The following is a 15343-nucleotide window of genomic DNA, read 5'->3' as shown; positions in this document are numbered from 1 at the left end:
TGGCTCCTATTAATTGCATTAATGCATCCATGGAGTATTCATGGCAACAATATGAAAATGAATTGCTGTTGCATTTCTTCAAGGTGTCTCCCCCACCCCCGACTTTCAGTATAGTCTATAACCCAAGTAGTCTCTGATACTCTCCCATCCAAATAATAACACTGTTTTGTTTTTGAGCCCCCACAAAATCAGTCAAATGCTGCCACCTGCTGATATATATTGAAAATAAATGCTTCTCTATGAGGAGCATTGTATTAGTGTCTTTTCAGTTGGTCTAACATAGTCCCTAAGACTAAGTTGTGAATGAGAAGTGCCTTCTTTGAGTCTCAGTTTTGACAGGCCTCGAGAAGAGGCCTTAGACAAACAAATTTGTCTTCTGGGGATATGTTATATTGATTTATTTTACAGGGTTGTAGTATAAATTATTGGTATAGTATGTATAAAGGATTTTTTTTAACATTTTGAAATGCAATACTAAAGTCAAGTTATTCATTTATATATTAAACAAATTTATATTTGTTTATATTGAACCACATCTTTGTAACGGGAATTTTTTCAGATCCTGAGTAGACAATAAGAAGCTTATGATTGTGGTTCATTGTATTCTTTAACAATTTTCAAGTTGTGATCTTAAGGTCTTGCATTATGCTCTAAGGATTCAGCAATGCAAACCTGGTCTGTTTTTACTGATTATGTTTTGTGTGTGTGTATTTTTTTTTCTGTTGTGTGTTAGTGATGTATTTTCCACTTCCTGATTTGGCATATCAGATAGAATAACCTAGTTCCAGGGATCTCCTCACTCCCAGTCACTACCACAGTTGATGGGGATATCCTAGACATAAGTTGCAAGCAGAATTATTATTGCAGTGTATTGCATTATGACTTACACCCTCTTCAGAATGCTGTCTTAGGAGAGAGACAAAGACAGACAAAGATGGGGTGGGGAAACCTCGCCCCCTATTCCTGTGGTCAGTATTTCGTGGTCACCAAACATAGCTCAGTTCTCATTGAGCTATTCTTGGGATTTCTCTCTTCTCTGTCCTTTTCTTTTCACCCTATCTTTAAAAAAAGTAATACATACATACATAATGATTTTCCAGAATTTGATAATTATGCTTTTATGTGGGTGACACTCTTTATCTAAATAAGCAATGTCATGTACAGTCTGGATGATGGAAATAAAAGGAATTACATTTTGAGGTGATGTTTGATCTGTGCAATTTATTCTTTATTTTTAGACTCGTAACCACTCAAAGTGCATCAGGCCACCACTTCCTCCCTATGTTGTGTCACCCCAAAAGGCAGTTTTCCACTTGAAGGGATCCTTTGTAAGTAATTGAACTGTACCTCAATCACTCTGTCAGGTGCCTTAAAGAGTAGATGATCAAAATAAGATAAGACAATAGCTTGTTTTGTTTATCTATAGCAATTAGAATGATTGGCATTTTTGAAGTGACTATGTAGTTGAATGTTACATAAAACTAATTGAGGGACAAATTCCATTCCTATGCACCCAGTCTTATTGGCTGTTGTCAGAAGTTGTCCATGAACAAATAAACGTGGTGCAGTTCAGATTCATGGTACTGCAATGTTTTGCCTCCTGTGGTCTGATTATAGTACTAATTTCTGCTGTGTAACTCAGATTTCCAAGAAAGACTTAATTTGAACAGGGAAATTCTGGATATTTGTTCCTTCCATTAAAAAATAATTATTAGCTTATTAATGGGTTTTAAAATATTTAAGTGGAACTATCAGCAGCAGAATTGATGATAAATGAACCAGATTTTAATTTATTTTGAAGTAAATAATAATTGTTTTTGTTGTTCTGATTTTAAATAGTATTATGAGGCCCATTTATTAATCTCAGTCATGCATTGGAATGGAAACAATATTGAATAAATATCAGAGCCCTAAGCTGGGCTCAGCTTATCGGGACAATTATAGTAGTTATAATTATAGTATAAATTTTTCTTTTATTTTAAAATGGGTAGAAGTACATTTTTTTAAAAAGTCATGGGCTCATAATACTCTTAATCAATTGTTTTTAGAATTTAGAATTTTAGAAATGCTATTAGTATTTTTGAGATTCTGAAAAGGTTTTTAAATAGCAATAAATACTGTTAAAATTTTTGTTATCTATGCAGTTTGCTACTTTTCCCCAGCATTCTGAGTTTTTTTAAAAAAACAATTGTTTGGGTCTATTAATATGCTACATTAGTAATAAATTTCAAGGAATGTTGGTAAATATGTAATTCCTTATTGGTCATATATTATAGCCATGATGAATCAGAACTTTTTAAAGGCAATTAATTTAACAATACATTGATATTCTTAATCCTTATCTTTCAAAAATGTAGAAATGTTCAATCCTGGAAGAACTTTGGATATATTGTGCTTGGATTCAAAAAAGATGATCTTCTACATATGGAAGAATAGTTCAATTCTAAACTGTGAATATTCTATTAAATATTTAATTTAATAGAATAGAATATTCTATTTAATTCTCTTAAATTTGTCAACTTTGAAGACTTTGAATCAGCTTTGTATCGAGAGAGGCAAGACTAGAGAATGCAATTTCATATGGAGTAGATTCAATTCATCATAAACAAACATGGTTAAACAAATATTATTAATATTATTAATATTAATACAATTGATATTAATGCAACAAGTATTGTTGTAAATACCATGATTATTATTTCCTAAAATGATTTGTACCCAGAGAACACACTGTTCAATTGAAATTGGAATTTTTGTGTTATCAAATAAAATAAAAAACTTATTACAAAAAAATAAATAAAATAATTAATTACAACATTGAAAAATTAAAGAAAGTTATGTAATTTCAATAGTCTGATATTTATCCATCTATATAAAAAGGTGTTTAGATGATTGTTATTTTGACTTCCTAGTTTAGAGTTTTGTTTTGTTTTAATTTTCTGCTGCTGTGCCACTGCCTCCTGTCTAAGCAACTACAGAAGAACTGTGATGGCTAGACTAAAGGTCAATTTAATCATATCCAGTGGCTCACAGTGGCTAAAAAGATACCAGTGGGGAGCCCACAAAGAGGATATGAGCAAAGTGGTATCTTATTGCTCATGTTCTATTTAGTAACTAGTAATTAGAGTCACAATAGTCCTGATGCTGGCTAGTAGATAATATTAGTCTTCTTCATGCCTATAATTTAAAAACCATCTATGTTGGTGGCTATAAAATTAAATAAAATTAAAAATTATATGTAAACTTTTTCTCCTCTAGAACAAGCTGAAATCTCTTCAGATGTGGTATTCCAAGCTTGGTTTTTCTACTGCCAACTCTACATTATTTCAGTCACTTGGCCCTAAAAATGTGAGTACACCATAAGTTAAAGGGTTAATATGGCTATGATACAGTTAATGGATATTGCCTTTAAGAGTCTATTGGAGGAACTAAAGGTATGCAAAGGAAGAGCATTTGCCTGCATGCTGTCTTCTACAAAGTTGCTTCTATTTTATTTTATTTATTTATTTAGTTTGTCAAACATGTACGAGATAACAGGAGTAAGTATAACATGGATATTAATACAGGAAATGGGTACGAATAATGGGGACAGTAGGACAGGGACGGAAGGCATGCTGATGTGCTTATGCATGCCCCTTACAGACCTCTTAGGAATGGGGTGGGGTCAACAGTAGATCATTTAAGGTTAAAGTTATGGGGGTTGAGGATGTAATAACAGAGTCAGGTAGCGCATTCCAGGCATTGACCACTCTGTTGCTGAAATTGTATTTTCTGCAATCGAGTTTGGAGCGGTTTACCTTGAGTTTATCTATTTTGTGCTCGTGTATTATTGCAGTTGAAGCTGAAGTAGTCGTTGACAGGTAGTACGTTGTAGCGGATAACTTTGTGTACTACGCTTAGGTCGGACCGCAGGCGCTGTAGTTCTAGGTTGTCCAAGCCTAAAATTTCAAGCCTGGTGGCATAAGGTATTTTGTTGCGAGCAGAGGAGTGGAGTACTCTTCTCGTGAAATATCTCCGGACTCGCTCAATTGTATTAATGTCCGATATACAGTGCGGATTCCAGGCGGACAAGCTGTATTCGAGAATTGGTCTAGTAAAGGTTTTGTATGCCCTAGTTTGCAATACAATGTTATCGGAGAAGAAGCTTCACAAGATTAGGTTTACAACTCTTAATGCCTTTTTGGCAATGCTTTTACAGTGAGCTCCGGCGCTTAGATTATTTGAGATGAGTACTCCTAAATCCTTGACAGAGTGAGGGTCATCTATGAGATCATATACGCCCAGCTTGTATATGGTGTTCTGATTTTTTTTGCCAATGTGTAAGTTGGAGCATTTGTTGGTTGAGATTTGGAGTTGCCAATTGTTTGACCATTCTGACACATAGTCAAAATCACTTTGTAGGGCAGCAGCATTGACAGTGGTGTTGAATAGTTTAACTTCATCAGTGAAGAGGACGCAGTTGCTTATAATATGATCTCAAATGTCATTTATGTAAAGTATAGAGTGTGGGTCCTAAAACGCTGCCTTGGGGACACCGCTGTTAACTGGTGCAGGATTTAATAGGGCGCTCCCTATTTTGACTACTTGTTGCCTGTTTGACAGGAACTCAGCTATCCACTTATGCAAGGATCCGGAAATGCTGTAAGAGTTTAGTTTTAACAGTAGTTTGTTGTGTACCACTGAATCAAAGGCTTTACAGAAGTCTATGTAAATTGCGTTTATTGCTTTACCCTGGTCAAGTTGTATAGTCCATATGTTTTTGCAATGTAGGAGTTGTAAATTACAGGACAAATTTTTCCTGAAACCAAACTGCTTGTTATTCTGTAACAAAAGAGTAATGCTGTTTAAGTAGGAAAGGTATTATGAAGTTCCCATATCTGAAATGTGTGCATCTTGTCATAGCAGGCAGCATATTTCTGCTTTTAATGAGGCAGCTAGAATTTAGAAAGAACTATGAGCACTCTAAATGTTAAAACTATAAGCCCTATTCATTTTAAATTGATTACAGGTGCCCAACTCCAATGGACTCCAGATGGTGTATTAAACCAACAATTTAGTTGGTTTAGTATAACAATTTAGTATAACTCCTTACTCTCTCCTAATAAATGGCTGATTTGGGAATGTAGAAAATCACTTGGAATGATAGTTTGCAGCTAAAACTCATTTCTTTAGAGTTATCTGTATATATTCTTCTTCCTCTTAGTTTGCCCACAACAACAACAACCCTGTGAGGTAAATCGAGCAGAGAAAGGGACTGGCCCAAAGTCACTCAGCTGGCTTTCATGTGTAAGGTGGGGCTAGAACTCACTGTCTCCTGGTTTCTAGCTTGGTACCTTAAGTGCTAGACCAAATTGTCTCTCATTCTTGCCAGTGGTCCAAAAATGAATCCTTTCCAATGCCCTGAAAGCCTTCCCTGTATGTACTGCTACTACTTGGTCACTTGTCCTCCTTCTTGCTATGCAGATCTCTGAAGGAATATTGGCGCTAAATTTGGGCTTGGATGAAATCTATACTTTGACAACTCTAACAACTGGCCATAAAGGTTCTTCCTCAGAACCTCCTCCTTCTCAACCTTTTCCGTCCATTTACAAAGATGATTTCAACATCCGTAAGTCAACATCAAGCTATTTTGAGGGAATTCTTTATTTGATGATCCTCGGCTACTAGTCATTTTTGTCAAGGATAGGGTCCTCATCGACAGTATAAATTCTCTAACATTCCCTATAGTAGAGGAACAGAAACGTATAATGGTAAACACAGAAATCAATACAATGGGAGAATCTATTGACAACCTTAAGTCTAATCCCTTGTTTGGACAGGGATCCAAATTAAACCATCCATGATAAATAACTATTTAGCTCTGCTTGGTGATTATTGCTGCAAATTGGTCAGTCCATGCATTTGTTCACTGAACTTCTTTCTGCAGCCTTTTAGTTTTGAAAGCATCTTAGTTGGTGTAAATCACAAAAAACATGAATACTGAGATCTGAGCCCACTAGAGTTCCCAATCACATACAGATTTCAGTTGACTGTTCTTGGTGGTCTTTTTTTCATTTAGCTTGATAACTTTGAAGAGGGGACCAGTTAAGACAGTAAAAATGAGTTTTGCAGTACATATGACGATAAACAATTACAATGTGGAGTTTTTTTGGAACTAAGAAATTTCTACTTTTGTATAATGTGAACACCTATGACTGTGAGGAGTTGAAATAATAAAATTTATGTTCTTCAAATAGGCAACCCACCTTTCAGCGAAGCACCATACTTTGCTGATCAAACAGGAGTGTTTGAATATTTTATTAATGCTTCTGATCCAGGGGACCATGTCTTTACATTCCGGCAAGTGGTGACTCAGAGACCTGTAACCTGGGCTCTTGATGCAATGAACACAATCAGCATTATAGGCGACTATAAGTGGTATGTAGTACATGTATTGTAGTACATTTTCAATTTAGGCCAAAGTTTATTATGAAACTTGGGCATAGCAGTGAACGTACAGTTGCAGAGAATCTTTTCTTGATAACTTGCTTTATTGTGGTTATTCTTTATTTTAGTTTTATTTCATACATTTTACATAGCTGCTCCCCATTTCACTTATATGACTTTGGCATCTCATGAGTTAAAACAGCAAATACAAACTCACAGAAATAAACTAAAATAATTAAAACAAATAACTTTTTTTTAACCAATCAAGGCCTGATCTTGTGACAATGGCTTCAGGGACTTTCTAAGGGCCAATGAGGTTGTAGCCAATCTATACTGTCACATCAGAAAAAGGTCTCCTGGGTGCCATCAGATGGAACTCCTTTGTAGATAAGACCTATAACATGCCTTTTCTGTTGAATCCGAGGTGTTGTCATTTTATATAAATCTTGTGCTACATAATGTTTAATCTAAGATTGCCACCTAGTGCCTCCTTCAGTGTAATGAGAAGCTGATGAATAGAAGCCATTGCTAAAAGAAAACTGAACATATTTCCTATGACAAAAATTATCCTAGCTACCGGTAGTATTCTTGAAAGTAGGCTTGTTACAAGGATATGTCTTATATTTCAAAGTATGAATTATTTGATCTCTTGAATTCTGGAAACAAAATTGCTGTAAATAAACTTACTTATTTTAAGACACTGTGATGCCCTTCGATTTTAAAAATGAATCTACAGAATGGTTTACAAATAAATGATAAAGAACATACTGATAATTGCTTATTGTCTTCCCTATTGCAGTATTCTTTCCCTTGATCTCATCTTTGATATTGTTTCTTCCTTAGCTATACCAAACTAGAAAAGAAAAAGCACCTGGGAATAAAATGAAGGTTCATATACTGTAGCTACAAGCATGGTAGCCAGAGAAATGGAACATTGCATAATATTGTTGATTATCCTTTTAGATTCAGTTCTCCTAAAGAGACTGATAGTTGCATCTCTGTTGCTCTTAGATGTATTTCCAGAGGTATTTTTAGGTGCAGTATTTCTGTAATTGTATAATATATGTAATATATCACTTTCAATATAACATTTTCAATAGTCCTAGATAGTATTGAATGCATTCCAAATTAAACTTCAAAAACTCTTAAAAGTATTGTGAAGTGTTGGCTTTGTTGGAAACAAAATTTTTAAAATCTTATAAGATATCAGGCAGTTTTGAAGGTGTATTTTCCCCGTTGAATTCCAGGGAATTCCTGACCGGGGGCTCTAGCCCTCCCAGGGCTGTTTGGGGAAAGGAATGTGAGCAGAGAAAGAGAAAAAGATAAGCGATTGGAATTAGTGTTGCTCCTCACTACTCTTCATTTCCATCTGTAAAGTCCAATAAGGTCCAATAATAATACTTTAAGCTCATAAATACCAAACAAGAAACTTAAATGGAGGCTACACTTCAGAGAAGGTGTAACTCCTTTTTATATAGTCAGAAACATCATAAAATAACATCCTGGCTTCCTAATTAGATTTGTGTATTCCTGCAAAAAGGATAGAATACTCCTCATTAGTCTTATCAGTCTAATCTCTTTCCTTTGGCCATTTGGCCCCCTGGTGTATTGGGAACAGATCAAAACTGAATGCATTCTTAGGCAGAAGGGGGAGGCTCTGATCAAAGGTGAGACATCTGTTTTGACAAATGCCAGGTACTCCCAGAAACCTAGGTAATGAAGAGGTGGGGATAGGGATTAGAAGAGAGCAGGGCTCTTGGGACAGGTGGGTCTTCAGAAACCAGGAGAAGGAAAAACAAAGGATCTTCAGAAACCAGAAGGAAAAGCAAAAGATCAGGCCAGCCATTCCCGCCAGCTGGTTGCAAAAGCCCCACCTGATGGATCCCTCGTCCTCTACAGTCCTCCTCCCCCTGCGCTGCTTTCATCCGCCAAGGGAGGCTCCAAACTGACAGGCGGGGTGGGGATGGGGGTTTCAGAGCCTGAAGCACTACTAACTAGGGCAGCCCTGGTTGGGGTAGAAATACCGTTGCCGCCTCCCAGCCCCCTCTTCCACAGGGAGAGGCCCTGGGAACCTCTACTGCCCCTCTCCACCACATCTTTTGTGGCTGGATCCCTCCCCCACACTGCTCTTGGGCGCTTCAGGAGGCTCCGAACTGACAGAGCCTCCCTCTGAATTGCAGCCCCCGCTCTACTCCCAAAGCCCCCGAGCCCCTGCACCAATTGGCTGGCTTCAAACTGTCCTATGTGCCCAAAAGCCTGACACGAACTGTACTGTGACGAATGGGCCACGGTGAAGGGACTGGGACGGAGGGGTCGTGTCCCAAAGTGCCGAAGTGTAATAATACGGAGACGAAACCCTGGTGGAGAAACAGGCAGTGCCAAGAGTTCGAGCCGAAAAGTCCTAGACCTGTCTTACTTCATCTTTGCTAAAAAATAATCCAAGATGAAGCAGTTCTCATTTGGGAAGTCTTATATGGAATAAGCTTTAGCCTCAAATAAAGCATTATTTTATTTTGAGAATATTACTTTAGATCAGGGGTGTCAATCTCATGTCGTCATGATGGCGTCACGTGACGTATCAGGACTTTTTTCCTTTTCACTGAACCAGGCATGGGCGTGGTCAGCGTGTAACGCATCCGGCTCGTGGGAAGAAAATATCACTCCCCTGACATAATTATGAACTGGATCACCCTTCTATTACAAATTCTGATTTCAAAATAAGCAAGAGAAAAGACTATTCAAACATTAAGACAATTAGTATCCATTCCTAAAAAAAAAAAATCAGTCCAAAATTTAACCATCTTCCATTTATTCCTGCAGGGTAAATTTCATAATAACCTGTGATATTTATATAGAATCAAATAAAGGAGGAGCATTCATTGCAGGAAGAATTAGCAAAGGTGGCATATATGTTCCATCTGCCCAAGGAATTTTCTTCTGGGTTTTTCCTGATGGCACATATCGAGTCACAAGAGATCTCGGTGAGTTCTTACTTTTTAACTTTTGCAGCATGATGGGGGAGGGTATTGGATAGGTGGATTGCCCTTTATTCTCAGAGGCTTGATAACTGCCCTGCAAATCTTTCATGTTACATATTTCAGAATCTTATGCAACCTAGTGTCTCCAGATGTTAGGAAGGTTAAAGTTGTATATAAGGTAAAGGTAAAGGTTCCCCTCGCACATATGTGCTAGTCGTTCCCGACTCTAGGGGACGGTGCTCATCTCTGTTTCAAAGCCGAAGGGCCAGTGCTGTCTGAAGATGTCTCAGTGGTCATGTGGCTGGCATGACTAAATGCCAAAGGTGCACTGAACATTGTTATCTTCCCACCAAAGGTGGTTCCTATTTTTTCTACTTGCATTTTTACATGCTTTCAAGCTGCTAGGTTGGCAGAAGCTGGGACAAGTAACGGGAGCTCACCCCGTTATGTGGCACTAGGGATTCGAACCACTGAACTGCTGACCCTTCGATTGACAAGCTCAGCATCTTAGCCAATGAGCCACCGCGTCCCTTAAAAAAAGTTTTTAAAAAAGTTGTACATACTGCTGTGTAAAAGCAAAATGTTTTGGTTGTAATGTTTCTTTCTGTTCTAAAGAGAGTCAGAAGTTGGTGCCTTCTTTTTTTTCCCTCCCATTATACTATATCCCTTGTTTTCCCCTCCCTCTCTTACTTTTCCATGTTTTTTGCTTTGTATTTTATACTTGGATAAACTAATAAAAAGTTAGATCATAAAAAAAAGGTAGAAGTTGGAACATTTTTTTTTAATATTCAAAACTCAAAATGCACTCAAAATGTGGTGTATATCACATACATTACAACACCAAATAAATTACAATATTGAAAACTATCTTTTATCCTTAGCTTATCTTGAAAGTTATCACTGTATTTGAATTTGTTGTTGTTGTTAGTTGCAAAATCGTGTTTATATATATATATATAAAATATACTAATATATATATATATATATATAATATATATATATATATATAATATATAGTATATATAATATATATACTAATATATATATATAATATATACTAATATAATATAATAATGTATTTGAATGTAATATACTAATTATACTGTATTCTTGTATGTTTTTAATTTGTTTTATTTAATTTTGTTCAAATTTAGAGTTTGTATGGCACACAATTTCAATTCACTTTATAAATAGAGAAAGCATTTTAAAATGTTATTCTTTTGTAGCTGGCGTTGATATCTTGATGAAAGGGTTATCTGGTGTGCGAGCAAACAGATGGCATACACTCACTCTGATTCTCAAGGTAAGCATTGAAGTGCTATCCAAATACTGGTAAGCTGATTAACTCCTAAAGAGGAATAAAGGCCTGCTATCTCATTAAGCCACAGGTATTAAAATTCAACTACCTGACAAGCTGCAATTCAGTAGTATCATGCTGAGAGAGTTCCTTTGTTCAAGAATCGCCTCTTAGAGATTAGTACAAGAAACCCCAGCAGGTTAAAACCTGTCTATCCACATATTTTCAGAGAATTGCCCTTCCTGAAGTCAGATTTTAATATATAAGGCATTCCTTGGGATGCATTATAGTTACGTATTTTCCTATTACTTCTAAAATCTGGACTGTACATCATAGGGTTACTTTTTGGACATGTGTGTGTTTGTGTGTGTGATATTCTGATTTATTCCTCTGAATGAAGTGAATAGAGGAAATAATATGTGGATATCCCCCACTTAATTTAGCTTGTTGTTCCTGTGACATTGAAATGATAGGAATTAATTCACCTGGAAATAACTCTGAAATAGCAATTTCCCCTGTCAGCTTCCCACTCCCCAGTTCTAATAGTCTAACTTCCAGAGGTCTCAGAAAGGGTCAGGCTGGCTGGGGAATTCTGAGAGTTGAACTCCATCTCTGTAGAGTATCCAGATTATGGATAAATATGCCTGGTGCAAATAAAGGTCAGTGGGAATGGTTATAGACCATTGATTATAGAATGTGGCCATGATTTGTTTTCTGGTTTCAATCCAGTGTACGTATTTTGTGAATTTATTTTCAGTGGAGAGCTTGCAATGCAGATCTCCCTCAAAATGGAAGATCTAGTATTTGCCTTGTGGGCAAATATTTTCCAATTAGTTTAGAAAGATTTATTTATTGTCTTATGATGTGCTTCATCATTATACTGAAAACAATATTGACTCCTGAATACAAATTTGTACTTTTCCCTTCTTTTTGACAGGGATCCAATATCTCTGGCATGTTGAATGGCTATCCTTTGTGGGAGAACATCACCACACACAGTCCAGAGAATGGCTGGGCAGCTATTGGGACCCATTCTTTTGAACTGACACAATTTGATAATTTTCACGTTGAGGCCAGCTGAGGTTTCCATCATACATTGTCAATTCTGAGTGTGCCCAGACAAACCTTAATTTAATAGTTAATTATGCTACTGGAGATTTTTTGATCATTTCCTGCTAATATTAATATACATTCAATGTTCTTCTGACTATAAATTGCTTCTTTCCCTTCTTAAAATCAGATCTTTGTTAAAACATTTTTGTGCAAGCTATAAATGGAAATGCAATCATATGGAATGCCTCATTTGTTATGAAGCATGGAATGATGGAATAAGGATTTTAGTGGATTTATGTTTTCTACTAGGACATGAGATTTTACTCCTAGTTTTCTAATGTCTTAATACACTTATCTAATTATAATGAAGAAAAAAAATAACCAGTTTATGACTGGCTGGTTTATCTGTGAAATGCCTTATTTTAAACTACCTCTCGTTGATAACAGCATAGCAAATATATTGAAAATGCCTATTATTAATCTTACGTTGGTAACCCAATAACCCAGATAGCTTTATAGTTTTCTTCTTTGTTTTTGACTAGATACATTGAAGGAGAAAAAAGTGTAGAGGTGGTCCTTAGTGAAGTTCAAAATTATGATGGACCTCCCAAGAGCTATTTACAACTTGTACTTGCAGTTCTGATGGCTGCACCATCTCCAAAATGTGTCACATAATCACATTTTGGGGTCTTGACAACTGGCTTGAATTTATGGCTGTTTTCAGCATTTGGTGGTCACATGACCATGATTTTTGGTATTTTTTGCTGGTTTCTGGCTTTTACTTCTGATTTCTGACAAAAAACATCTATTGGTGAAAGCAGATTTGCTTAATAACCGTGGCATTTATTTAACAACTGACACAAAGAAGGATGTAAAATTGGGCACTGTCACATGGTCATCCGATTAACAACTACCATGACTTACTACCATAAATCCAGGCTCATTTATGTTGTAAGTCAAGGACTACCTGTGGTTGATGAAAATTCACGAGACCTTGTTTTATCTCTTGTCTGCAGGCCAGCATACATATGAAAGTACTATTGCAAAAGGACATTACAAGCAGTAAAATTGTGAAATTTATAACCCAAAGAGTTGCACAAGCATCAGTATCTGTGGATGATGTACATAGCAAGGCCCTAACTTTCATGAATAAGAAGGCATGCATAAAAACAATAGTTCACATACATTAGCTTGCAAATGCCAATGTTCCTTTATGCTTTTTGGTGAAATTTAATATTGAAGGGTAAAATAATTTGCTTATTTATTGATCTTTTATTAGTTAACTAGTTTCAGTTTATTTTATTACTTAGTATTCTGAAGTGTACAGGGTAGGTGCCAAATACAAAATAATGGAGAATAAAACTAATACAAACTGGCAATTTATAGGACAGAGCAAATAGCTCTCTATGAGAATGTACTAAGTTGTCCTGAATATATAATTGCAAAAGTATACTGAATAATTATAGTTGGGAAAAATATTAACACAGAATTCTAAAACTGCTCAACAGAAGTCTATAAGGTTCTGATCAACATCTGATCAGTTGTTGTTCATAATTTGACAAATGAAGCTGAGAGATAAATAGTCTATATAAGACAAGTTATGCCAGAAAGGGTTGTGGTTGTGGATTTGTTTTCTTTGTTTGTTACTATTGATAATCAGAAAGATTTGCAGTGCTGTAGCAAATTATACAGATTGTACACCTGAATCTTGTTTTACGTTTTCTCACCTTTTATCTACCATTGAAGAAACACTAATATGTTCCTGTTTCTGCTAGTGTTATGGATTGCTGGCTTTATAGAAAGAATAGGTATCTTCTTAAAACTGTGCCCCTTTATAAAAAATAGTTCAATTTTGTGTCTCTTTTCATTTAATTCTAGGCAATGTCATGACATTCAGTAAAACTAACTGGATATGCTACTTTGAAAGTTGATTCTGACTAAATTGTGTTTATACTCTAGATAGCATTACAAAATATCTTTGTTAAGTGACACACAGATATATTTCTCTTCTAGTTCAAAGAGACTTCTGAGACAAGATATTACAGTTGATAATGTATTGGTTTACAGAACAGAATTATGATTGTTTGTCTGTTCCAGACATGATTAAACCACAAGCCCCCAATTAAACATATTTTTTTCTATCTTGACCAAAACAATTGTTTACTAGCCAGGATATTGAATTAAATTTCAAACTTGAACAGTTTAGTTTGTTTGTAAGTTGTTGATTACCAGTTAGGCAAAGACAAAATTCTGGTTATTGAAAGTTCCTGGGATGAGCGAAATGCTTGTTTATGGCTTAGCTTAAGACAAAAGATGATCAGATTGGCCAATGGTACATATATACTTGCATGCAGTTAATAAACTAATAATAATATATATGCTTGTCTGTTTTATTAGTTGGATATTGTTTGGTATCAAAATTAAACACATATTTTTAAAAGGAAAAGGTTTTTTTTTTAATTAGAGATCAAAAAAAGTAACTTTCCCCATTAAAGACTAATGGTTTAGCAACTAAATAAATTTTGATATCTTATATTGGCCAGGTGTTCAAAACTGGAGGTTGAAATGATGTCTACTTTCTTTTCCTTTGTAGTGTGGGAATATAAAGGATAGACTACCCAGGATTTGTTTTTTGTTTGTTGTCATTTTTTCCCCCAAATAGACTTTAAAGTTGCAGATGAAGTAATTCATACCATCAGAGCAGACAGAGTCAAAATGTTTGGCTTTTTTGTTTCGTTCTACATGATAGAACGAAGCCCAAGAAAATGGGTTTCTTAAATTTTTGTCCCTTAGTACCCCCTCAGTCTGAGGATGGATTTAAGATTGAAGCAAATGCCTTAAAGTTATTAAGTTAATGAATACTATAAGGCTGCAAATTTAAGATTTCTATTTTGCTTTCTGAGGATTGCAGAAAAATTACTAAGGGCACATGACATCCTTTGCATATAGTTATCTCCCCCAACCACTTCATTCTGGGAACTTATGCATTCCAAGCAGTTTGAACACTAGTTGGCAAAGACTAATTCAGGGATAAGCATGCTTACCTGCCTTTATTACAAAGGCTTTAATATTTATGCACTACATTAATGGTTCTGGTTTTGCATTGTGCACTAAAATTGTGCAAAATCAATTCTTGTTAATTTATGGAATTACAGATGTTTGTCATAAAATTGGCTTGTTTAATTAAGAAACTGCTTTGATGTTTCAACAATAGTTTGATGTATGTGATTGATTATTGCAATTCGTAATGTTTCAAACAAAGAATAAATGTCATTTAAATCTTTGATTTGTTTGCATGTGTGTGTTCAAGTCCATTCTCAGCCATGAAAGTTGTCTGGGTTAGTCATATTCTCTGAGCTTAACCTATAGAGTTCTTGTTGAGAAAAATTGGAGGAGAGAGTGCTGTGTATGCCTCCTTGAAGTCCGGGAGGAAAGGTGGGATATACTGTCAAAATAACTACAGATGAAATTTTCAGAGGTCACCATATTATATAGTGCAGAACATGGTTCAGAAATAATACTGGGAAAGAAATTTCAATGATAGAAAACAAGTAGAAGGTTCAAAGATAAATCTCTGGTAGATTAAATA

At 35.6% G+C, this 15343-nt stretch overlaps 1 protein-coding gene across 1 annotated transcript in view; it reads left to right on the top strand.

Moving 5' to 3' along the window:
* The window catches only part of GALC (galactosylceramidase), a 46587-nt gene extending 31663 nt beyond the window's left edge, over positions 1-14924 (top strand). The window contains exons 11-17 of the mRNA XM_070931478.1: positions 1239-1328; positions 3259-3348; positions 5464-5608; positions 6237-6417; positions 9247-9407; positions 10631-10707; positions 11639-14924. Coding sequence (XP_070787579.1) covers positions 1239-1328; positions 3259-3348; positions 5464-5608; positions 6237-6417; positions 9247-9407; positions 10631-10707; positions 11639-11782 — 888 coding nt within the window. The 3' untranslated portion in view covers positions 11783-14924. The remainder of the gene's footprint in view (positions 1-1238; positions 1329-3258; positions 3349-5463; positions 5609-6236; positions 6418-9246; positions 9408-10630; positions 10708-11638) is intronic.
* Positions 14925-15343: the final 419 nt, after the last annotated feature.

Source organism: Pituophis catenifer, unplaced genomic scaffold, assembly GCF_029215685.1.
Source record: "Pituophis catenifer annectens isolate HBS135680 unplaced genomic scaffold, rPitCat1.0.hap2 SCAF_1, whole genome shotgun sequence".
Taxonomy (NCBI): domain Eukaryota; kingdom Metazoa; phylum Chordata; class Lepidosauria; order Squamata; family Colubridae; genus Pituophis; species Pituophis catenifer.
Note: the sequence above shows the minus strand (reverse complement) of the source record. Positions and strands in the feature narration are given on the sequence as shown.